At 40.2% G+C, this 25721-nt stretch overlaps 1 protein-coding gene across 3 annotated transcripts in view; it reads right to left on the bottom strand.

Annotated features, from left to right (window-relative positions):
- Positions 1–10273: 10273 nt before the first annotated feature.
- Positions 10274–25721, bottom strand: part of LRP5 (LDL receptor related protein 5) — a 129905-nt gene continuing 114457 nt past the window's right edge. For 2 of the 3 annotated variants that reach the window (XM_042813220.1, XM_042813221.1), the window contains exons 14-23: positions 23690–23901; positions 22639–22829; positions 21368–21577; positions 18838–18963; positions 16818–17054; positions 16018–16128; positions 14270–14515; positions 12286–12425; positions 11387–11484; positions 10274–10737 (exon numbers count right to left, since the gene is read on the bottom strand). In XM_042813220.1, coding sequence (XP_042669154.1) covers positions 10476–10737; positions 11387–11484; positions 12286–12425; positions 14270–14515; positions 16018–16128; positions 16818–17054; positions 18838–18963; positions 21368–21577; positions 22639–22829; positions 23690–23901 — 1833 coding nt within the window. In that variant the 3' untranslated portion in view covers positions 10274–10475. The remainder of the gene's footprint in view (positions 10738–11386; positions 11485–12285; positions 12426–14269; positions 14516–16017; positions 16129–16817; positions 17055–18837; positions 18964–21367; positions 21578–22638; positions 22830–23689; positions 23902–25721) is intronic. The other variant, XM_042813219.1, reaches the window with a different exon arrangement.

Genomic DNA, 25721 nt, shown 5'->3' with positions numbered 1-25721 from the left:
CCACCCCGTGCAGACACAAATCCCTGCCCTCTGGATTGGAGGTGCAAAAGCATCTCCAGAAATTTGATCTCATTCTCATTGAAATGCACTCCGGGCATATGCAAATAATTGAAAAACAGCGCAGTTTAGAGCAGCTATTACCTGGACAAGGTATTTGTCAGCTCCTGGCTCTGAGTCTGGCTTTCCTTCAGCTCTTCTAGGTTCTGCAGCAGCTTTGGATCCACAGCATCCTACCCACACATCTGAGGCCTCATCCACCCCGTATCTGAAGCATATCTGAAACAAAGGACAGGAGGCCCATCTGTGGCATGGAGCAAACCTCAAAGTTGGGGCAGTACTGAAGCAAGGGACAGGGAAATAAGCGTGCGCATATGTACGTACCTGTTTTCCTCAACACCAAACAATCTCTTTAAATACCAAGCAGTAGTTAGGAGACACATAATTGCTGGGTTAACTAATACCTTTCTGTTAGAAGTCAGGCGCTCGCCCGTTTCCTGTTAGACAAGCAAAACAAACAGTCCATATGAGAGGAACTATTCCTAGTTGCTGTCAAACATCACAGTCTGCAAACAAAAGTAACTCAAAGTGCTTGCATTTATCCTATAGTTGATAACAAGGACAGAGGGAAAGAAAAACATGTTGAGGATTCCCTTTACTGTGTCTCCTCTTACTGCCAATGCTAAATCCTCCTCATGTCCATGTGCTGGCACCATGCAGGTCTCTGCAAACAAACGATATAAAGAAAGCTGTTTCTCTGGATTTGCATACCTATTGAGCATTTGCCTCCCACTTGGGCAAGGTAAGCTCTTACATGTGATGCTGCCATATAGAAAATAGAGCCTGGGATCAATAAGACTGTTCAAGTGAGTAATCCAGACTAAGGACTGCCTATGTTTGCATGATGTTAAGAGAGCAGAAAGGTCTGAGATGCCTTGCAAAATTGTCTCCATCCCATGGAAATAAGAATATTACCGAGAAGACAATTGTGATTGTAATACGATAGAATGGTAGTTTTCATTTGGTATGGTGCATTTGTCAGCTTGCATTCTTCTGGTCCAAGGCAGGAAGTATAAACGATTAATGGAACAGTAGTTTTCATAGTGAAAGTACAGTGAGATATTAGATGTAGCATAGTTCATAGACCAAATATAGAAATACAGGCAGTAGAAGGTGCTAGGATCCTGAATTCTACAACTGTAGTAGAAGAAGGAGAACAAGTAGAAGAGTGAACAAGTGAGAATTCACCATTAGAAGCATTATAATACATAAGTAACTCAGTGGGGCGAAGTTCTCCCTGTGGGTATAAATCCTCTATATAAATCACGGTCTGAATGCCTGCCTAAATACTCAGAACACAGTTCCTACTTCTGAATTGGTGATGGTGAGAGTGCTTCCTCCTTTGTCTCAAGTGTCAGACAACCACTTAATGACAGAAACATCCAGTGGCTTCTTAAATTGTCGAGTGATGTTCATTATTTCTGTGGAAGTAAAAGTCCTTGTCTCTCATTTCCTGTTACATTACCAAGACAAGTTGGCCAGTAATCTGTGCTGTAGGATGGACATTTGCCTTTCCAAAAGGGCCATTAAATTCCTCCTCATTGCCACTGGACAACCAACCATTCACATCCCAGTCTCCCAGATCAACATCATCTCCACTAAAATGGAGGATTAGAGTTGTTCGGTCCTCTTACGATGACTTTCAATAACATAACTTTCAATCTTATCTCCCCTGACATTGTCACCTTAAATCTGCAAATCAGATTCGAATTGTTCAATTATTCTATTTAAATAATCTCTCTGGTTTTCAAGTGCCTTTCAGCAGCAACACAGAAGTTTTGATTTCTTTCCTTTGCCTCATTTCTTTTTCTGGCATTGACAGCTGCCCACAAATTGCTCCCCAACATTAGCTGGGCCAGAGCAGTTTGATCAGATCCTGTCCTAAATACAGGCCAATCCCTCCCAACCCTCTCTAGGCATCTCTTCCTCCAAGGCATTCCATTGGCTGTCAGTCATTTTGTGCCCAGTATCCCACCGACTATGCCAAAAATGTCACAGGACAACAGGGTTCTTTGGATACTGGACAACAAAGTGACAACGAATGGAATGCCAACTTACAGTGACTCTATTGTAGTAGTGAACTTTAGTGACACAATTTCTAAGTAAAATGGAAATGATTTAAACATAAACACACTAAGCAAAATGCAAACAATTCAAATATGGGCAGTGCTAAACAAAATGTAAAAAAAAACTAATCGTGAGCATACTGAAGTATACTGAAACAAGGGGAAAGCAGACTTGTCAAAGTGACACAAGCTGGAGCCTTCAGAGATTATTCTCACCCGCTGATGAGCCACTGTTGGGAAAGTTGTCAACTTCTCACATTCTTCATCACGTTGGACAAAATTCCCCTGTGTTGTCACTGGGTCATGCACCAAATAAATTGCTGCTATAGCTACACTGACAATGTTGCCTAGCAAGGATGTTGCTCCCGGAAAAAAAAAAAGAAAAAAAGAAAAAAAGAAAAAAAAGGTTTTGCTGTGTTAGATTTTCTGGGGTTAAGGAACTCAGCAGTAGCAGCAAGAAGTTTGTTGTCATGTAATTGTTTCCATGGTATATCTTCATAATAAATATCTCACTCTGAGAAAAGCTACACGCACTAGCAGCGTTTGCATTAAACTTGATGGTTGGACAAGATGGTCTTAGCTATCTTAGCTTAGGACTGAAGAGCCAGCTGCTGTATCTGCATGTGTGTTCTTCCTACCCTCTGGTGTTAGTGTGCCCACACACTCAAGTCAACTCACCGGCCTAAAATCCCACCAGTAAACACCCTCCTTGCTGACCAGTTTCACTCTGGCTGCTTGTGCCAAAATGAAAATGCCACTTTTTACAGGACTGAAGCAAAAGCAAAAACAATCTGGTTTCTATCTAACTTTTCTATCTCCAAACATAGGTTTCATACACAATGATGCTAGAGATTTTTAAAATCCAACTCCAGATTCTCCTTTCAATTTTCTTTGCAGCTCCTGATATTGCTGATACCTGGAGACACACAGCTTTACTTAAGCGCCATTTGCAGCTAGAACAACTATTACTTTGTGAAAGGATACATCTTTGAAACAGAAGTCACATTTGCATTAGCAGAACAATTCTGCTGTAATGACAGACTTTGATCTCAGGAGGATATTATTTGCAAATGGTTGGTTTGCCCTCTCCAGCCTCTTGACTTATCCACCATGTCTTCAGGGAACCTCTCATAGACACCAGGAGTTTTTCCTTGTCATTTTTGGTCCATCTTCTTCCTCATCTTTGCTCCACAGTCAGTTCTCCCCTGTCCCCATTACAAACTAATGGAACTGCTTATTCTCAGAAATCTTCAATCTACTCTTCGTGAGATCAGATACACCGAGGCCTTCAAAAGAACAGATATTTAGTGTTGAGAACTCAGCTTTACCTTGTCAGAGGGTGGTGATGCACTGGAACAGGTTGCCCAAGGAGGCTGTGGATGCCCCATCCCTGGAGGCATTCAAGGCCAGGCTGGATGTGGCTCTGGGCAGCCTGGTCTGGTGGTTGGCGACCCTGCACATAGCAGGGGGATTGAAACTAGATGGTCCTTGTGGTCCTTTTCAACCCAGGCCATTCTATGATCCTATGAAAGCTTACCAGACAGACTTTCAAGATTATTTTGACTTTACAGTCAGGATAGGATAAAGGTTACTTTGACTTCACACACCTGATGTTACTTATATCGATTGCAAGAACGTAAGACCAAACTAGACTCAACAGGGCTAGTTCTCAACTATGCCTGCTTTAAAAAATGGAGTCTTTAGTCACAAATTTAGTTTTGTCTCCTAAGGAGATGATTTAACACATACTATACAGAAAAAAAAGAAAAAAATAAATAAATAAAAAGAAACACTGACCTGACCCAATATAGCAAAACCACAGCAGTTATTGAAATGAACTGCAATACTTTGACAGGGTAATGATGCTGACAAAGTTGTGGTAAGCTCAATAGCTTGTTAACAGTCACAATTCTAAAGATGTACAGTTTTCAAATTAGCCTCTTCACCTTCTTGCTCTTGCTGCTATATTTTAAAGTAAAAATGAGGAGACAGCAGCACTGTTCTCAGCAAACAGGACCTGATACAACTGTGCCATGGGCTGGTTGCCTCTGTTGCTGAAACATCACCGCTCACAAGGATTCCTAATCAAATATTTTAAATATATTTATTATAAAACAAAATCCACAGAATCTATTGTACAAAGGCAGAGTCTGTTATCTTTACAAATCTTTATACAAAACAGCGGTAATTTCAACCACTTCAGGTTTGTTAACATAAAGAACTGATGCAGCTTTGTGACCAGGAAATGGTTAACTTATAATGGTCTGAAGTGATGAAAGCCTCAAAGAAATCTTTCTTACCACAGTTCCAATCAGGTTCATTTGTATCCTAAAGGCCACATTTGGAAAATAATTGCCAAAGGCCTTCTGAAGTATGACAAATGGCTTTCATAAAAAATACTGTAATGACAATCTGAAAATAATGCCAATTTAATCCCCACTCAAGTATCACCTGTTGGCACTTCTTTAATGACATGTCTTTAACATGTCAAAATTGCTGCTGAAATGAAAATGGAAATGAATGTCCACCTGAAGTTAGGCACTTGCATATGCAACCCCAATATATTACAAACTCAAGATATGCATGCTCTAAAAACCCCTCAGTTGTCAGTTTCAGTTCCACTACTTGTGGATGTATTTGAGCTGAGGAGAACTGAACACAGTGTTTACTTAGAATCATTAGAGTACACTTAACATATGAAACTTGGGGTTTCTGTGATTTTTAAGGCTTTAATTTTTTCCCCAGTCAATGTTTGATCTGTTTAGAACACAGAAGGCACTTCAGTACTGGGTTTGGTTGTCCTTTGTAATAACAAATCCTACAAAATGATACATATATAAAGCTGTAATTATTAGGCTGGTTGCAGAATATACGTTTTAATATAAATATAAAAAAGATTGTGTGTTTATCATAAAAAATCTTGGTAATCTTTGTATATTCATGTACATTTACAAATAGCAGCACAATTACAATACAATTAAGATGAGCAAGAAAGCGGTCTGGGTTAGAGTTTTGTTGATGATGCCCTCCAAATTTCACATCCAACAGCACAGCACTTTTCAATAGCTTTTGTTTTGATCTCTGCAGGCCAATTAATTCCATTTATGATTGTTGCATTTGTGGTTGCAATTGAAATACTTCTGTTCCTGTCTATGCGTTGCAGGATCTCTGTACAAATGAAAGTGGGACATGGCTGCCTTTATCAGATGCAGCTCCCCTTGGGAGCATCGCTCAGAGGAAGGTACATCAGCAGGGGCACTTGTTTAACATAGACATAAATGCTGGTGAATTGGTCCATCTCTGTAGCTATGAGACTTGCTTTTCTCCTCTTTCAAGGCGTGTTCTCTGCATGTATTTTGTTGATGTCAAGTGTCCTGTTTAGGAATTGTTTCTGTCATCTTCTATCCAGCAGGATTCTGTGCTGGCTGAAGAAGAGGCTCCTGTCTCCCTCCAGGTGGGCTGCAGGTTGTGCTGGGGACAGCCTGGTTGTGGTGCCTCATTGCCATGGGCAGCTGGGAGCATCGCCAGCAGTGGCAGGACACAGCATCTGAGGAGCTTGGTTGCAGGACGCGGAAGCTTGGTTTCCATCATTCTTATCAGCAGGCTTAACACTGATTTAAATCTGTTTCTCCTCCCCCCACCCTGCCCAGGAACACAATCTCACACGAGCAGACCCACAGCATAGTTGGCCAACAGCAAAATACACAAAACAGAGGAAAAATACCCTTTACAAAATCTTCAGTAATTGTTCTCAGCAAGGAGAGCTAGAACACGTGACAGCAATGAAAATACCTATGTATATTAATGTTACTTTTAACACGTGGGAAATACCTTCAGCTGAACTCCTGATAGTCAAAGAAAGGGGATTTCACATTTAATGATGAAAGCGTTGCAGTACGCAAGGGAACAGTAACAGAACAGCAGGCACTGTGAAACTTGTGATGAGGACTGCACTCATCATTTATAGTGCACTCATCATTAAATAGAAACAACTGAATAACTGTTCTGTAAATGTCTGTCATGTTGGATTATGGCTTGTCCAAGGCTCAGTCCAAACATGGAAGTTTGCAAAACGTCCCTCAGCACCGTAGCAACAAATACATTATTTCTAATTCAGGGCTCCATGCCAGGCACTCCTGCGTGTTATTAATTACTGGGAACATGCCTGCCTTCTGTTTTCATTTCCTGACATTAATGGGTATCACTTGTTGTACAATTATAAGCACAGCTACTCATTGGGACTGATTCAACACATACCCCAACAAAATGACTGACATCAGAAAAGATCTGCTTCTGATAATGCTCGGAGCACACGGGGCACACAACTTTTGTCAAGTCTGCTCGACCTCACTCGTAACGTACTACAATGTGCCCCATAGGCTCTGATGCAGGGCAGCCCCAGAGCTCTCTGCAGCAAAAGGATCGGACCCTACAGGCAGTGGGTGAACGCCCAGCTCACTGGTAGCTCAGCACTGCATGGCCAGCCCTTACTGATCGCTGCTGTGCACAGACACTCCATAGTTTCAAAGGCCCCAGGATCCAAGAGGCACCAGTTGCCTCCCTAAAAATGGGGAGAACATGATACATCTTAGATCTACAACCAGAGAGATCAAGCTTTACTGCTACAAATCAAACTCACTATTGAAAAATAAAAAAAAAAATTCAACTTATTTCACCCTTCCTCTTTAGAACATGTTCATACTAACACCATCTAATTCTCTAGACATTTTGTAATGTCATTATCCTAAAAGAAAACTTCATTTATTGTACACTGTAGATTTGATTTGATCTTAGCTTGAGTGCTTTTTAGTGATCTATCCAGACAGTTAAATCAAAGCAGTGAAACGATGGGAACCCACCAATAATAAACAAATTCATTACAGCCATTCTAGCTGAAGCCCAGCTAGAATTCACACGAACTCTTTGCTTGAAATCAAAGAATACTTTGCCAATGAAGATCATAATTTTTAAGTCTGCCCATTTTTACCTTACAGCTTCACATCGTTACTGCATTTGTGCCACAGACAGAATAAATTCTACAGAGAAAAGATGACTCTTGTAGCTGCCTTTGTGATTGCATCAGAAGGCAAAGCTGCTGCTCTCTGCTATGAAATTTGCCCTTGGATGTAACACAGAATCAACCAGTTCATTTGCCCATCACTAGCTGCTATCCAGACACAGCTCTGTATCCATCCCAAGCTGCTTTAAAGTGCTAATACACAGTCATAATGGGTTTTGAAAATATTTCAGTAAACTGATTCAAGTACTCAGATGCTCACATGGAAAGTCCAATCACTTGCATCCCCCTGCAGGTTCTTGGGGCAGAACTCCTAGGATACATCAGGATACCCCAGCCTTTCTCACAGCACCCTTCTGCACTAATAGAACCACACCTAAACCTCAGCAAAACACAATTTTTCCCTACTTATTTCCTGCTCAGCCCTGCACTGCTACAACTTGCCATATGCTTTCAATAATTCCACGCAACACTTTCCCTCATCGTGATCTAAAAGAAGCAAGCATCTGTTTCTTAAGTTTTAGCCTGAAGGTTCATAGGATAAAAAACACACTTCACTAAAAACACACTGGGGGATATTTCTGGAGAAAAGTAGCTCATCTCGCTCAAGTATATGGCCTTTTCCGCCAATAGGAGTGCAGTAATCTTCTTAGGTTAGGTAAGGTAGACTACAGCAACAAAAAGTAATATTTCAGTATTTAAATCTTTAGATGCTATATTTGCTTACAAGTTCTCTTTAGAAGAGGCTTTTCAAGTCAATTCCATGGAGCAGTATGAAACCTGCATTCTGATCACAAAACCTGAAGCGCCTTAGATGAAGTAATTTCTCAGTAAACATCAGCAGCAAGAGGTTCTGAGCATCCAACTGAAACACAAGAGTGCACACACTTAATTCATTCCATTCAGCAAGTGCTTGCTTCCTTCTGAGTACTTAAGGGTCAAATTCCTTTGGTCCTTAAGTCAGTCTTAGTCTCAGCAAGACTGCTGATTTTCTTGGACTCAATTCCAAACTTTCTAGTAGGAGAATAAGACAAAGTGGTTGGGATTGCTACAGTGGTGGTTCTTTAAAACCATCAGTGGTTTAAGGAAAGGAAAAAAAAAAGCAATCTTGCATTCAGTGCCATCACAGGAATACAGGAATATTAGTATGGCATGGCTCTAAGCTAGAACTATAACATGAAACAATGAATACATTCATTACTAATGGCCAATAGTTATGCACAACGTCTGATGTGAAATTCGACAAAGTGCTGTAATGTAGAACGTTTGTAGGATTATGTGATACAGAAATATCTGCGCATCTAGCCTGCTTGGATAGTACAGAACTGCTAACTTTGGCAAGGGATGGGGGAAAAGAATCCATTCTGAAACTCCAGTGCTGGATTCCCCAGTTCTCTGTTTTTCTCCACAGGAAATGGTGGGCATCATCTTTGTGCCAGATGTGAAACTCAGAAACAAAAATTTAGCCACAAAGGTACTGAAATCTACTTGAAGAGTTTCAGTAATACAACAATGACAGAACCAATATTTATCCTTGAACAACACAGGCAGGAAGAACAGATCTGGACTAACAAATCTGTAAACACAAACTGGATTGGAACTTTGTGGTCCCAGGCCCTCCACTACAACAAGGACCTTTGCCCCGGAATCCTAGGCTTCTTTTATTCAAAAGACATTGACCCAAACATAATTTAAGTTCAAAAAGGAAAAACGTTTTGTTGTTGCCAACAATATTAAGGCTGTCAAAGAGCCACCACGTTATTCAGCAGCTGCAGAAACAGGTGCAGGTCTGCATATTCAGGTTTTCCCTCAGATATCCCAGGTAGGCACACAAATCATCATCAGAGGTGAAAATTGCCATTCAATACCCAAATCCCTTTGTAACAACAGGAGATGAATCAAAGCAAAAATTTATCTTCTGTATTGTGAAAGGCACTTATCCCAGCCTCATTTTCACAAAAGGGTTTGCCAGGAGCTAGAAGCATGAGCACTTCACTGATTACGGTGTCCTGAGGATACAGCAGTTTGTTGCAGTTTCTTTTATTTTAATACAATCAGATGTATTTGCCTTCTCTCCTTCCTCCCTGTGCTTTTTATGTTTCTAAACCTGGACTGATTTGGTGGCAAATTTTGATGACATGACTAACCTGCTCGAATGGCAGATGTTTTGGTTTCAAGCTTGGCAGATGCCACGTCCTACAAACAAACAACTTTCCTCACTTAAAAAGAACGCAGTCCACCGAATCATCCCACTTTGGGAAAGGAACATTGGAAATAAAGCAATTCGCTGATGAATTCAATGCAGGCAAACGTCTCAAAGACCCAGAACGGAGGAATTACTGGACTTCAGGGTAAAAGGTGAAGTACCACAGTATTTTGAGAAGCAGCTGTTGCAGCTCCTTCTCAGCCAACTCACCAAAGCCTCACAAAGAAGCGGATGCGAGGACCTGGTTTCATTCAAATTGAAACGGTGAACCTGAGCAGAGCTGCAGTTTGTCAAACATTTCTCACAGGTATTTCTCTTGTTAAGAGCCCCTTGCTCTCACTGTCAGGCCATTACAACTTCTACTATCTTACACTCAAAGTGGGAACTGATTGGAGCTCGACCAAGCATTTGAGGTTTGTTTCTATGTTTCTAGCTCCTACCAGTTCCAGAATCAGTATGCAGCATGGTACTTGCTTGAGTCAGGACACGATGCCTGTGGGACCATCTAAGCTGAAAGATTTGGTTAAAATAAGTCTTTCCAGTTCAGTGCTGAGCACACGGAGACTGAGGTTCAAAATCCAGGTCTCAGGACACAGATTCTGCTGGGAAGCACTCAGCTCACTAGCAAACAGGAACATATGACAGTGGTACTCTTTGCATGTTTTCTGCCAGTGGTGTACAAGGGATGAGACACAGACAAACTATTTAAGCATGTTTTTCTCCTCTGTGAATATTGGTCTTCAGCCTCCTCCTTCCACAAGCCACTTCACTTTCTTTTCTCACATTAGTAAGAAGAATTGCATACACTTTGTGTGTAAAAAGGTGGTTTGAAATGCAAAAAGGCTCAACGTTGCCTCCCCAAATCCTCTGGAGAGTAAGTCAGTTCCATGATTTCAAAAAGGCAAATATGGCACAAAAGAAGGGAAATTAAGTTAAAAAAATCAATTTTATAAATATTCTTCCTTTGTACAATTTTCACAGCCCCGTCCCTCCCGCACATTTTTATTCACATTTCTTTTTTTTTTTTCTTTTTAATTCCCACCCCTTTTTTATCTTTAAATCATAAAATATATATTTAAAATCTGTTCATATTTAAAAATATTTACAGGGAAAGTTCCTTCTGTAGAGGTCATGAGGAGTCTGTACAAGGAGAGGGTGGAGGTGGGTAGAGGTGAAAGTAGCTTCGTTCTGTGGCAGGAGATGGAGGGCAACTTTCTTCTGCCGACATGTACTGGCTGCGAGGCGTGGGTGGAGGGGGGTAAGGGTCTGAGTCTGAATTTAAATCTATATAGTATTTGTTGGCTTTCCATCGACTAGTAGTATAGTCACTGTCACAAACATCTGTGCTGCACGGGGTTGTGGGTGGAGCTGTCCCTCGTATAAGGTAAGGCCTGCGAGGAAAAAGAAAGCACATGCATTAGTTGTGATTTTTGAAAAAGGGAAAGAAAGACATTGGAAAAGAATGCCTACGTCCACAGTCAAGACAGCTGTTTATTCATTCTATGTTAGCCATAACTCAGGTTTTCATAGGAACCAAATGAGAAGTACTCGAACTGGGTTAAAACTGAATGGCACAGCTACCTGCAGCCATTTTGTCAGCCTCTAACCTGGTGGTGCATTCATAGATTTGGGCAGACAGAGAAGATCAACAAGACCACTTAGTTCAGAGCCTAATAACTAACAAATAGGTCAATCCATCAAAGAGCAGACAAGACCAAACTCTCCTCACAGGGTGCTAAGTGACCATTACAAAGCAATATAAATATAAATACACAGCATTCTTTATTGGCAACATTGTACTGAAAGGTGCTAAACCCTTGTTGCATCAAAATAAGAAATAAACCTAATGTTTATGGGTCACAAATAGCATAAACTCAACTTGAATGGTCATTTATTAAGACAGGGAAAGTTCTGTGGCTTTTTTTTTTTATTATTTTTTTTTTTTAAATCAAGGCAAAGGTCTAAATAAGAACATTCTGTTTAAGATGCAAAAGTAAAGACCAGTGGAATATGCATCAAACCTCTTTATCTGAGCTGTACCTGTAAGATCTTGTGGTTGAAGGAATGTTTGAAGAATAAAACATCTCTGCGTTGTACAGGGAGCGATCAGTAGCTGGGGATGGAGGGGGGTTCAAGATCTAGGAAGATTAAAATCAGTACTTCAGTTTGAGTTAATTGCACAACTCTACTTATTTTGAAAATATTATTTACTCCTTCAGCGAGTCACTTGACCTTATTTTCTATTCCTCTCATTGCTGCTTGAGGGGATTGATGCTTTTTTTTTTTTAAAAAAAGATCATATAAGCTAATCATGAGACTTTATTTTGGGTTTGAATGTATTAAACAAATACGGGGCAGCAGGTGCAAAGCCAAGACACTTAGATTGCTCAGATTGCTTCTTTTTGTAGGTAATGCAAAGCTGGGTAAACACAAAGCTACCAGGAAGAAGTGACATTTGGGTCAGCAGTAACTTTAATATAGCAAAGCCACCACAGCAGCTTCTGTATAGAAATCTCTAAAAAAGCATGGCACTCTTTCTGAAGGCTGATATTGTCCCTGCAGGTCCTGGCTCACATAGCACTGAACTGGAAGGGTAGAAGAAGAATTCCAAGTAGGAGGTTAGTTTAGGCCAGTACTCCAATGGAGGAGTTTGGCCAACAGAAATATCAAAACATAATGGTACAGGCAGATCAGCTCCTGGGCCACTTTTGTCTTTTAAGATTTATTTAACTAATACTTTTTTTTTTTTTTTTTTAAATAAATCCACCTACACTTTTTCTATTCATAGAATCACAGAATCCCTTTACTGTGGCACTGATGCAATAACTGGGCACTAGCATGAAATTGTTACAGAGATTCTGGTAAAGCATGAGACACATTAAACGAGGAGCTCTGCTGAATTCCAATATCTGACTCACAGGCATATTTTCAAGACATACCTGTGGGTAGAAAGTGGCTTTAGTGCTGGATGAGCTACTAGAAGAGGCTCCAGTAACATGGTTTCTGTCATATAAGGGGGCACCACTGCTTCCTCCCATGAGGCTCATGGAGCTAATCATAGACTTTCCACAAGAGATGCCTGCAGTGAGACAGAGAGGAATCCAAGGTTAGGTAAACCACAACTTCATCTACTAATGCAAACCAGAAAACAAATCCAGAGCTTGGCAAATCCACGTAACTCTACTGGTTGTTGCTTTTGGAATGATCTTTTACATAAAAACTTCAGGATTACAAAGAACAACATATTTTCAATTTTATATTATGTAAAGCAAACACTTCACCCTTAGACCACCTATTGTGACTCTGCAGCTCCTCACAAGGCGTGCTCTCAGTCTGCTGAGAAAGGAATCTCCAGATCAGCTGATCCAAATTTTCCACCCAAATTGTTAACGGAGAAATTTTTCAACTAAACAAATTCAGGCATTTGTAAAAATAAGCACTATATGCTGCCCAAGAGAAACAAGCCAGAGACATCCAAAGTTTTCATTTCCATCCAATGAAATTCAATTGCAAGTACATGAACAAGAGCAAAAACAATTACTCTTACTGAAAAAAAGAAAAACCCACACCCATTTTTTTTTAAAGTGAAAAAAGGAAGGAAACCTGGATGACAGGAAAAGGGCAAAACAATGTTGTCTGATTTAACTCAAAGATGCACTTAAATCAGACTACGTATTCTCAGATTCCTTCTGTCAAAATATTCAGTGCCAATGGAAGAGTTTAGTTCAGAAGCTTTCAGAAATTTTTCTGAGAAAAATGTAGGAAATATTGGGAAATATTAGGAAAATTGGGAAATATTTAAGAAAAACAGGATGATTCTATTTGTGACCACCGTTCATGACCACTCATTTTTTTGAAGCACCTTGCTTCAACCTATGTCTTCTCATTAGAATTAACATCAATGGTAAGACTGCCAGCTGCTATAAGTTGTCATAGCAATACAAAGCTGTGAAAATCTGTGGCAGCTGGATTAGAAAAAAAATAATGATGAACAGGAATCAGACTGACAGCTTAGTTTAGCACCTACACTGGTACAAATGAAAGCCTCTAATAGTCCCTTTAATTATAAAAGCTTTAATATGAAGACTAGTTTAAAAAACCACTGCAACGATTTCACCTGCAATGATTTCATCCTCAAATTTTATTTCCTACCACAAAGCCTTGATAACCATAAAAACAGATTACAAGCAGGAACAGCTGCCCACAGCCATTAAAATGCAGGAAAGCATAAACCTAAGTTGTATCTGGCTGTCTTAAGACCCTGGTTGGAAGAAAGCAACAGCACAACTCAAAATGTTGTCTACACAAAGAAGTGTAACATCTGTTCATTTGTCTTTTTCAATGTGCTTGAATTTCAGTTGACAGGAAAAGCCGATTCCAAGTGCTCTGAAATATGGATCGTTGTGTTCTAGCTCTGTTGGGTAGGTCTACAGGTCACCATTTACTTTCCATATTCCCAAACAATACAAAGAAATATTCTCTCTTCTCAGGGCTTTGCAGTTAGAAATGAACTATCTCCTCTATGAAAAGTATATCCTACAGTTGTAAATTTGAAATATATCACATAAGCGTTTACTTTGATGTCTATGTGAGGTCTCTTAGCTGTCAGCCCTTATGCGAATATCCCAAGCTTTTACACATATTTAAAGACCTCTACCTCAGCCTCTACTTATTATCTGCATATAGTTCTCTGGGTGGATGTTTTGATTATTCGGCAAGGTAGAGAAATTCTGCTTCTTTAGAGATGAAGAACTGAGACAGAGAGAGGACAAATACGTCGTTCAAAAGCAAACAGGAAACCTGTCTCAGAGATGGACTAAACCAAAGGGGATGCTTTTGTTACACTTCAGGCAACAGTCAGCTCTTAATAACCTGCAAAACCTCCAATCCAGACAACGTAATGGTACTTACTAGGGTTCTTACCATCCTTACCAGTAAAAGTGCCATGCTGAGAACTTCCAGGAGCAATGAAATTAAGAGGGACGTGAGGCGTGCCACTGACATACTCATGTGGAAAGGGGCTGTTGGGCCCAGCGTAGCGCTGACACACCACTCGCTGGCAAACAAAGTACATTCCTCCCATGACAAAAAGGGAAAGTATTATTCCAATGACGGGACCGATGGCACTGCTGTGGGGCTGAGGTTCATCCGAGGATGGCTTTGATTTTTCTGGAAAAGGGGAGGAAAAAGAAGGACGTCATTAAGTACGGCAATATATATGATGCTGTCCTGGAGCTTGCGTAGTACATCAGTCAGCCCAGTCATTTACATCGTGCCTTTGCAAGTCACTGCATTTTACTCAGACATGTCTAACTACATTGGTTCGGATTATTAAGACTTCACACGCTCTCTTTCCTCGCGTGCAAATAAAGCAGTAACAGCTTCTTTCTGTCTAGCAATTCACTGTGTAAGAGGATTGCTTATTGTCTTGATCTAACAATGGCCAGGAGAATTTTAAGATTTGACTGGTGGGCAAGCTACAGTACACATGGAGCAATGGATGTCTTCCCAGCTAAAAGCTCTTGAAAGAGTGACATTTTAGGATGGAAAAGTGTTCTAAGCGACCATTAAAAACTTTACAGATTGGAATAAAAACCAGAACATCTCAAACACTTCCTACTTCTTATATTTTTTCCCTCATAAAGCCCAATGTTAAATAATAAAAACTGCTGCAGTACTTGAGATGAGATTTGATACAGATCATATCTCCCACTGACTACATTCTAAATTCTTGCCCCTCAGTTGAAGGGAATGCAGAACTGAAAGTTGAGAAGGAAGATAAAGGAGATGTAAAGAACTACCAGTGAACTCTTAGCAGCTCAACATCAAGAATTCATTTCTGTCTTTCTTACGAGCGCATAACAACTTACAGGTCAGCCAAGGACTTAACCTTTAAATAGGCAGATTAACTCAGATATGATACCAGAAAAAAGGCAAAACCAGAACTAAAACATATTCTCAAATTAGCTAGTTTAAACCACAAAATTCTCATTTTGGTTAAACCTTGTTTCTTTTGAATGCACAATCTTCATCCTGAAAGTAGCAATCATTTTTATTTCTTACTTGACTTTCCCTCAGTCAAGCAAGAAACCACAGAATGCTCTGTTCCACAAAGAAACTCCAGAAGAGGCAGTCTTTTGTACATAAGGACACATTTAAATCAGTTAAGACCTAATTGCAGGACAAGACCCAAAGTGCAAACAGGAAACAATTGCATTAACTTGGCACCACAAAAGTTTGCCAAGTGCACAAAGAAAATAACAAAAATAAAAATGAAAAGAAAAAGTAGCTTCACAGTATCCAAGGAATTGGGGGGAACCGAGTGAGGGCTGTGAGTTAAATGGGATATGTGGGAGGATCAGAAGAAGCACGTGTGATCTGATATTTCCGAAAGGAGAGCTAAACAGATTCTCTAATTCCGATTCTTTTAGCCTTTTCTCTTTTTGCCACCCTGGCCATTTTCAGCACTCTTGCTCATGAAATTCACTTTTCCTTGCAGTACCCACCCAGAGGATGGAAGAAAGAAGTTAATTTGACCTAGTTAGTACAGGGCTAAGATTCATCAGGCTTCCCTGAAAGAATCTTACTGTGGAGAGACTGGGGCTTTGCATTTAGTTGTAAGGTGTTAGAGCTGAAAACAGAGCACTTGATCTCAAGCAAAGACATCTCACCGCACATGAGCTCATCTGAGCCGTCAATGCAATCTGGAAAGGAGTCACACTGTTGCTTCAGAAGGATGCACTGGCCACTGGCACATCGGAACTGATTGAGCAGGCAAATTGCTGCACAGAAAGAAAGAGAAGATTAAGTATGACTTGTATGGGAGCGTTCAACAATCTTAAGAAAACCAAAAGATGTCAGTAGTGTCAAGCCACAATGCATCTTTGTAATACAAACAGGCATCAGAAGACCTGTTTTGCTGAAGTAGGTACAAGTCAGCACTTTTCTCATTCTTCCTTTGCACTGTTACAAGTCCTACTTAGTGAAACTGATATAAAATTCCAAAACACCACATTTTTGCCCAGTTGGGGTAAAACTGAACAAATCAGCAAGGATCTTTCGTAGTTACTAAATAAGTGTAATTGACATGTTAAAACATGGTAATTGAAGATACAATCAAATCTTATATTGTCCATATTACCTTATACCATTCTGTCAAACACAGCTCTGTCATATTTCTTATCTACATCCACAAGCCTCTGTTTCAGTAAAATGAACTTCTTAACTGATTTCAAATTCCATGTGAATTCAAACTGTGTTAAATTATCAGAAAAGAGACTGTCTTATTAAGGCCCGTAATCAGCAGACCTGGAAGGTTCACTTTGGAGAAAAAAGCAGAATCAAGTGGACAGTTCTGCCAGACTTGCAAGCTAAAGCTGTCCTTCCCCATTTGAAACTAAAAATCATGAACATGTATCAAAACAGAATCTCAAATATGTCAGAGCCAAGAGAAAAGGAAAATGAATCTTACTATCACAATCCACTTCATCAGATTTATCTTGGCAGTCAATTTCTCCATTACACCTCAGGTGCGCATCAATACACTGTCCTTTCTCACACTGGAACTGAGCTGCAGAGCATATTGGACAACTATCCTCATCGCTCTGGTCATCACACTCAGGGAACCCATCACACCGCCATGCCATTGGGATACAGTCAATCTCTCCAGTTGCACAGGTAAACTGGTCTGGGGAGCAAGTTGGAGGTTCTGGAGAAAGAGAAAACAAAACACATGTGTGCATTCATTCAATTTTAGCCCTTTAACAGAGTGAAAACGTGATGAAAATATTCTGCACATGGAGAAAAAGATGCTTATGCCTGGACTGAAGTTCTTCTTTAAAAATGCAAACTGTTTTTGAAGTGCTGTTGTCCTCCTGCAGTAAGGAGAAATGTTCAAGAATGAGACAAGTAAAATCAGGAGCTTGAAAAACAAATACACAAAGTAAAAATCCATATGTTTAAATTTTGACATTCCTATGATTTCTAAGTTTCTGAGTTATGATTACTGGGTGTAGCAATTCTGAGGTTTACAAACCCAACCAGTGACCTCGCAGCTGTAGATATGGTAAGGATGCCAGACGGACGCATCAAGATAATTCTGGAATTAATTTGTATAGCAGCATACTGTGTAGATAATCCAGCAGACAGATTACTATTTCTGCATCTACAGCCACATTTAATGTTGCGTTACGGTTGCACTTGGCAGGCACGAGTTTGCATTTAAAAACTTGTCAAGTGTGTTCACGAGAATATATGAACAAAACTTTCCCCAACCAAAACAGCTACCAACCTATTCTGAAATACTTGCTATGAGCCACTACTACTGCAGACAAGACAGACTACAAAGCTGTTGCAATCTTAGTGAAGGATCAGAATGAAAACAAGAAGCAGAGACTGAAAGAAAGGCCCCTTAATTTTAAGATTCATGTGGGAAGACAACAAAGCAGTAGAACTAAGCATCTCTCATTGGCCAGGTTTTTTTCAACAGAAGTACAGCAAGAAATATAAGGAGAATGTTTTATTTTTCCTCCTGCAGATGTAACCTCCACTACTCTGAAACCACACAGTGTGTTGTGGTCATGGGAAAGAAAACAGTTTATAATGGAAAGGACTGTCCCATGGGAGGTCAGAGCTCAGCCAGAAAAATGAAATCCACAACAAATTGAATACATAAAAAAAGCCCAGAGGACCAAAAGAGCCAAATAATTTAACACAGGATACCTCTCAAAAAAAGAAGTATTTTTTTCCCCCCATTTTAAATGCCCTCTGCAATAGTAAGGTAACAATTATCAAAATTCCTGGGGCTGTGAAAGGGCACTGTAAAGGGAATGTCTACATGGGGAAAGACAACAGCTACCTTAATTAAAAAGAACTGCAACTGAGGTTTTGAACTGTCTGTCATTAATGACACAGCACAGTGTTCATGTTATCACATTATTTGAAAAGCTGGAGTACTGCAGGGATCATACATACAGTTTCAACAGAGATCATCACTGGTTACCAACATTGTTATACGCATTCATTTACAGTACGAACTGCCACATCATACAATGATGCAAATCTCAGTAGAAGATGCAACCATCGTATGGTCTAACAAGGGTGTTTTGCACACAGTGAAAAGTCAAACATGTCCAAATGTTGAAGCAGAAAACAGCCAGCAGAAAAGGTGCATTTAATATAGAATTCAACATCACATCTAGTATGTATAAATCCACGTTCTGGATTCAAATACAACCTCCTGCAGGAAGTTCATATAATCTTGTACCACATGGAAGTCGAGTACTGTGGCAGGCAAGTTTCTTGCAACAGTAACCATCTGATTCTGGTGATTCTGATTTCATTCATTGTTGGTTTTGAAAATATCTTCTTCCAGATAGACAGTTCTCAAAACTTAGCAGCATGTCACAGACCAAATTTGATATTCCAGGGGTTCTTAATTTTCTTTTTTTTCCAACGTAAACCACTTAGCAGCACTGTTAAACATAACTCACCTCCACATGTTAAGAGATTCTGCAGGAGCACAAGGTGCTCTGGGCATGAACATCTTGGAGTCCCATCCCCTTTGGCAATGCAGATGTGTGAGCACCCACCATTGTCACGGGAGCACGGATGTGCAGCTGGAAAAGCACACAGAAAGAATGATTAGATAGTGTTAAAACAAAAAACAAAAAAAAATCTTAGCTACTAGCTACGACAAACTCACAAAGCCACCCACAAAACATTTCTAGTTGAGTAACTAAGATTTCACTGCAAATTCATAGGAAGGTAAATGCAAGGTTTTTCAGTTCTGTGCTCAGAAGCTGATTTACTACTTCATGAGGACTATATTTCTCCTGGTTGCAGTGATACGGAGACCTTCAAAGAACTTATAAAATGAATTTGGGAGCTCAGGTGAAGAGAAGTGAGGAAGGAGATTTCAGAAGGACATGTTTAAGGCAAACCCAGACATCCCATCCGCACTTCTCTGGTTGCCACGCACCAAGAACTGACAGTCATTGCTGCAGAATGCCAGCCCACCAAACCCTGAGGAAAATTTGCTTCTAATTTCCAAGACCTCTTACTATCCAGTCCTATCCTCCACGCACCCTCAGCACTTCCCTGTTACTCACAAAACTGCAACATGAGCACACACAGTTACTTATATGTTTGTAAAATGGGAAGCTACATGGCTACGTTCCCAAATCAGTTACTGAAAAGTGCAGAGAACCCAATAATTTGTAATGAAATCAAATTAAGGAAGTGTTAGTTGGACGAGAAACTGGCACAGACAGGTGAAAGCACTGCCTGAGGATCCCAGCCCAGCTGAATGCTTTACAGCGTCTGCTGGAGTGATCTGTGAGGCCAGAGCCTGTTACTCACGATGCCACTGCATAATGCTTTCTTTACTACCCGTAAGGATCAGGAAGTTCCACTAGGAAGAAATGGTAGTTATCACTACTTCTGTACCAAAGTCATTTTCCATCTGTTCAGGCTTCTCAGCAGTCTGCTTTCACCTTTAGCAAATTCATCAATTTAACACAGTGTTGGAGACACCACTGTTCAAAGCACAAGCAGGAAAAGTGCCCTCATGTACATTTGTGTGGGCATGCACACGCATGTGCTTATTTTTACTCTCCTGTTGTAACAGAAGTTGCCTACGTTGGACAGATTTCAGATGTAAAAAAGTGCTTCCTTTCAGTGCAACTCAGAAGAAACATTACCCTTGCCATAATAAAATAAACATTCTTAAAAACATATGGGATATAAAAGTCCACTCTCCCCCTGTTTTCTTATTAACAATGTTGAGATTTAAAGAAAAATTGTTTTTCCATCATTGTGTACTTACTACCTTTGAAATGCACTAAAATATGAGAAATGGCACAGAAGAAGAAAAACTGAATGTTGTGAAAAGAAAAAAAGAACATCTGGATAAGGATTAGCAAATAGAATCAGCTACAGCTTAAATACACTACCTTCCTTCCAACAGTTTACCCATACAGGCAAGCTTGCATTCATGTGCATCCTCCCTATATAAGACTTCTACCCCCAACCCTCCACGTACTGGAAGCATTACTCCTCTCCAGACCTCAGACTTACATTCCCTTAGTCTGCCACACTGTAGTCTTGTACTCCCCCATCTTTCCATAGGACAAGGTGGAATATGGATAGAGGGGAAAAACTTTACTGCCCAAAAAAATAAAGTAAGGATATTCCTCTTCCCAGGTTTCTTCACTCTGCATTCAGTGTGCCTTGGGGGGAATATGAAATATAGGGATCATCTACAAGAGTTTGCTGCTTCTCTCCCTGCAACAGTAGCACATCCTGAGGTAGTTACCAAACTGGCCTATTTCCATGAAGAAGGCAGCATGAGGATGGATGAAGGTTTCTGCTGTCTCCCAGGTACCTACTACAAAATAATCCTGCACAGAATGTTTGAAGTTCAGCATTCGGAGAGCAGGAACTGAGTAAGTAAGCCAGAAAAATAAGGTCCAACATAACTGACCTCTTTCAGAATGGAGCACCTAAAATGGCTCCACTTCTAATCAAGGAGAAATTCCACATCCACAAAGGTATGTTTTCAGAGCATCCTACCTATTCTCCTTCCCCTGCTGGAGGCTTTTATACCATCTGCCACCCTGAGTCAAACCAGTCATGCTTTACAAATAGGTCTGAAACCCCATGAGAAAAGGCAGGTACTATTCCCTTTTCTTTCTTTATAAAAGTATTTCCAACTCTGTTACTTGGTTGTACTTAAAAAATTAGCAATCATTAATTGTTTCTAAACAGCTTTGAGAGTTGATTCACTATCATGCGACCTGGTACAAAGCAGTTACCTAAGTGCTGTGAAATCACATATTATAGCTGTGGGTGCAAAAGGCCTCCTCTGGACAAGAATGAGAAACTTATTTCTTCTCCTCTATCATAGTCCAGCCCCTCAAGTTAAAAGCACTCCATGGCCTAAGCTAAAGCCAATATTATTGAAACATGCAGCTTGAGACAGTGACCAAGAGTGAAAAACATCTGGTATTCGAAGAAACTCACAGAATTCCTCCATATCAAGTTCCTCCACAGCATGAATGCCTGTTAGGTGAGCAATTCGGCCTTGAATTCTAGTCCTTTTGTACCCATTAGTTTTCTCCACTCTCTCAATCATCTGCTGCTGCCGATCAATCCAGTACAGGTGATTCCCCAGCACAGTCAGTCCCATTGGCTGAAGGATGTTGGAGTCCTCCAGAGTCACACGGTTAGCACCTGAGATCAACAGAAACCATTTCTAATTCATTTAAAAGACAAATAAAACCCATCAAAAATAAACAAAGAAACACCACTTTTTGAAACAAACAGAAGCAATCTCTGAGGTTTCTAAACCCAGTTCAGCAGCAAAGTAGAAAATCTCCATGTTCAGGAAAAATGGAATTTAAATTTAACTTTTGGAATTCAAGTTTTGGACATCTACACAAAATGAGATTGTGGAATTTGAATATATAATAAAAAAGCTAACGAGCACTAGATTCAACTAATTTACTGCATAAATTATATACAGCACAGCCAAGCATAAGAATGTAACATTGATTCCAATTAGAATGCTATTAATTAACTGCCTGATGCTAGTTCACTTCCTTCTGTGCTTCTTCTAAGAATTTCCTTTTTTGCACACACAATGAGAATGCATCACAGATTGGATCCTATGTGCCACATGGCAGATTTCTCCATTTTTTCAGCACTGTCAGCTGCTTTGCGTATTCAACAATTAAATGCTCTGCAAGAACTTCGTGCTGCTGCTCCTATGGATGCGAAGTAATGCTTTATTTTACTAATGTGGGAAAAGTGCAACAAATCTCCTTCCACTGTTTTGCAACACCAATGCATCACACATCAGCTGCCTTATCATCTCTATTAGAAGAAAGCCACTCCCCTTTGGTTTGTTCTTCAAGATACCTTAATATAGTAGGCTGCAAACTCTAAACACAAGAAAAATTGAGGAGTTACACCAACTTTTTAAATCACAGGAAAATAAAAGGAGGGAGCAATCCAGAGGTTCTGTGATGGCTAACACCTATTTAAATCTGATCTTGCACGAGTTGCAAGATATCAAAAGATATCAAAAGTCAAATGTCCCTCTTAGAGAGCAGCAACCATTACAGACATATTTATTCCAATCACATCAAAGAAGCCCACCAGTAATTGTTAGCTGTGACTGCCTGCAGAGAAATGGCAACTGTAAAAGCTATTGGGGTCAGTATCAAAGAAGGAATAATGTCCTGTACACACAGGCACATGCTGCTCCAAATATTTAACCGCATACCACATACCTGACAGGTCACAGCTTTCGATGCGCTTCAGATCCGCGTCCACCCAGAAAAGCTTTCCCAGTTTGTTGTCAATCACCAGTGCTACTGGTCGGATCAACCCAGTTGTGAAAAGCACTTCCCTCTCTGTGCCATCAAGGGCTGCACGCTCAATCTTGGGAGCTCGCTCTTGCATGTTGGTAAAATACATGTACCTGTGAACAAAGGCAGGAGCTGCTTAGATGAGAGCTTCAGAACTCAGGGCAAGTAGCTCATATTTGCACATGGGTTCTGAAACCATAAGCGTGAACAGCTTACACAGGGATGACTGTGGTGGCTGTTGCTCCCCACAGGAAAGATCCAGATCTAACCAGCTGCTGAACCCCAAATATTTGCTAACTGGCATGTTGAGACATTTCCATTATCTCTTGATGGCAAATTCCCCAATAACCCCAACAGGTTACACTACTGCACAGCAATTCGTGATGGTATAAATGAAGAATGGCAGCAATCAGAACACAGAGCCAATGGAGAGGAAGGATTTGTGAAACTAAGGAAGGACAAGTTCAGGACAGAGATCACTAATTCAGCCCTCCTAGGTACCCACTGCATTCAACACAGTCTCTCTGCCATTTTGACCTCTTTTAATTTAAAAGCATATTTATCTTTAAGTTATTTAAAAACTTGGAATAGAAAAGCTGAGTGTTTAAGAGATCAGCAAAGCTAAACTCCCATTTTAACAGAGAAAGCAGAAAAGCTTATATAAACACAAACCATGTCCAAGTGAGTCAGTCCCAATAAGATTAGCATCTTTCCTCTAATCCCCCTCTCCCCACAGCAGCTTTTGAACTGTGAAGAGTATATTCAGAACTGCACAAAAAAAACCAGTCCCACAGATGTTCCAGATAGAGTCTCTGGGTGCTGCTGCATCCACATGGTTATGACATATTGTCATTCAACATCTGTCAAACACATGGTAAGCCATCTATCAGTAAACTGGCATTTAAGCATCAGCACACACAGCTGATACACATCCCAAACGTGTTCTGTATGAGGTATAAGAAAGGAATCTCACCCCCGCTCTGCATTCACTACAATGGCTCTGGGCTTGTCGTGGTCGCCTCGCAGCACCATCCCTATTGACTCGCCGTTCAGCCTGTGAACGTTGACGGAGTTTGTGGCCTCACAGGTCCAGTACAAGGTATGGCTGTATATATCAATGCTGAGGTCATGCGGCTGCTTCTCTGGGTTCTGGCTTTGGTTTGGAGAGCTCATGACAGTAAAAGGCTGCAAGACAGCATTTAGAGAATGATTTCCAGTCATTGCTCCATAAGAACTCCGTACAAAAAGCACCGTTTACCTACGTGAGCACCTAGAAAAGCCTAAGACCGCAAGGAAACACCAAATAAAATAACTGTGACAAAGCATAATAAAAAAAATACATGATTCAAATTGTGGATGTGAGGAAAAACATCAGAACAAAATCCATAAGACTATGCAAAACCCTCCTTGGGGCCGCTTATAAGTAGAATTAATTAGCAGAAGACGGAAGAAAACAATAGTGCATGTTTGCGCACAGAACAATCTTGAAGAAAACAGCAGAACAAACAGGGCAGTATCCTGGCAAGATGTGTACTGTTACCCTGCCAGCTGAATATATCTGAATCTCCTCCTAAAGGCTCCTTTCTGTATTGCTTGTAGCATAGCAGATAATTTAAGACCTGCTTCTTATAAATTCAGACCTTCCAATGAAACCTAGTCTGTTTGCTCACACATCAGATGGCCACAGATTCACCTCACAATTGTACTAACATTACTTTGCACATAATAGTACATAACCCTTTTGTCATTATGAAGTTCTTCACAAAATCTGACATTACTGTCAAGTTTCAGGAACCATTACCCTCAACTCCCCCACAACCTGCCTCCAAATCGAACTACCTTAGTAGCTACTCTCTATACACTATACATCCAACATGCACTTCAATACTTCCATGAAGAAAACACTAGAGCATACCAAGAGTCCCCAAAGGAAAACTATGCTTCTGCTGTTTCTTTAACATCAGAAACATTTCAGTAGTGCACTCCTAATCCCAGTGCCACTTGGATACTAACACTGATGGCAGGACTCGCACCATCTAAGCATTTTTCAAAGATGAATGCTACTAGTCAGATGATGAAGGTCAGTGGAAGTGGTGGCTTCTTCAAGTGTCCTAATAGGGCATTCCCCATGCAAAACTGAAAACAGCACCAGAAAAAGGTTGTATGGGTCTAGAAAGATGAACACACTATAATGTACTCAGCTTATGCCAAAATGAGTCACTCAGAACTACTTCAGAAAGTTATGTTTCAATAAATTGGTTCTAATCCACTAAGTTCTACATAGCAATATAATGCTTCCTCTTTCTATTTAAATCTTTACCCCTGCTTTTGCTTGACCAGCATGCCCAGAAATACTGATGAATAGGTCTTTTATTGAAATTGAGGGTAACATTACCCAGGTATGAACGCAATATGCATCATCTGCAAAAAGCATGAATTAGCAAAATTCAGTAAAAAATCATTAGTGAAAATTGGTAAGTCAAAATTTGCAGGGAATCTGTGTCTTCAAAGCTATCTGACCAGCTTAGTGGAAAGCAGAGCAGATGAATCTCCATTGCAATTTGCACCTAGCAAGTACCAAAGAGAAGACAGACTGCAACAATTAGCACCTAGTATAATCAACAAAAACACTTCAAAATTCATCCACAACCCAGCTAGCTGCTTATACTAAGAGACCTCCTCCCATTCTAAAAAGAGAGATGGCCAAAAAGTAAAATCACAAACTATTTCTTTAAAGGGTACTGTAAAACCACTGACTCCCCAGACGTACGAAGAGGCCAGCCCAGTTCCACTGAAATCATATTATGTTGTTTAGATAACTGCTCAGAACAAAGAAAATATATGTTGCCTATTCTCCATTTCCTTTTGTGTTCTTATTCAAACTGTAGCTTTTAAATGATCTGTTATCCTGTCCTGGGAGTTAAGCTATGCTAACATACACAGAACACTGCCCAAAAGAACAGCACACTTCTTTCTACTGTTGTGTGAATAGCCCAAAACAATTA

The sequence above is a fragment of the Centrocercus urophasianus genome, unplaced genomic scaffold (assembly GCF_019232065.1).
Source record: "Centrocercus urophasianus isolate 14NV4802_14NV808 unplaced genomic scaffold, USGS_Curo_1.0 seq_14, whole genome shotgun sequence".
Taxonomy (NCBI): Eukaryota; Metazoa; Chordata; class Aves; order Galliformes; family Phasianidae; genus Centrocercus; species Centrocercus urophasianus.
Note: the sequence above shows the minus strand (reverse complement) of the source record. Positions and strands in the feature narration are given on the sequence as shown.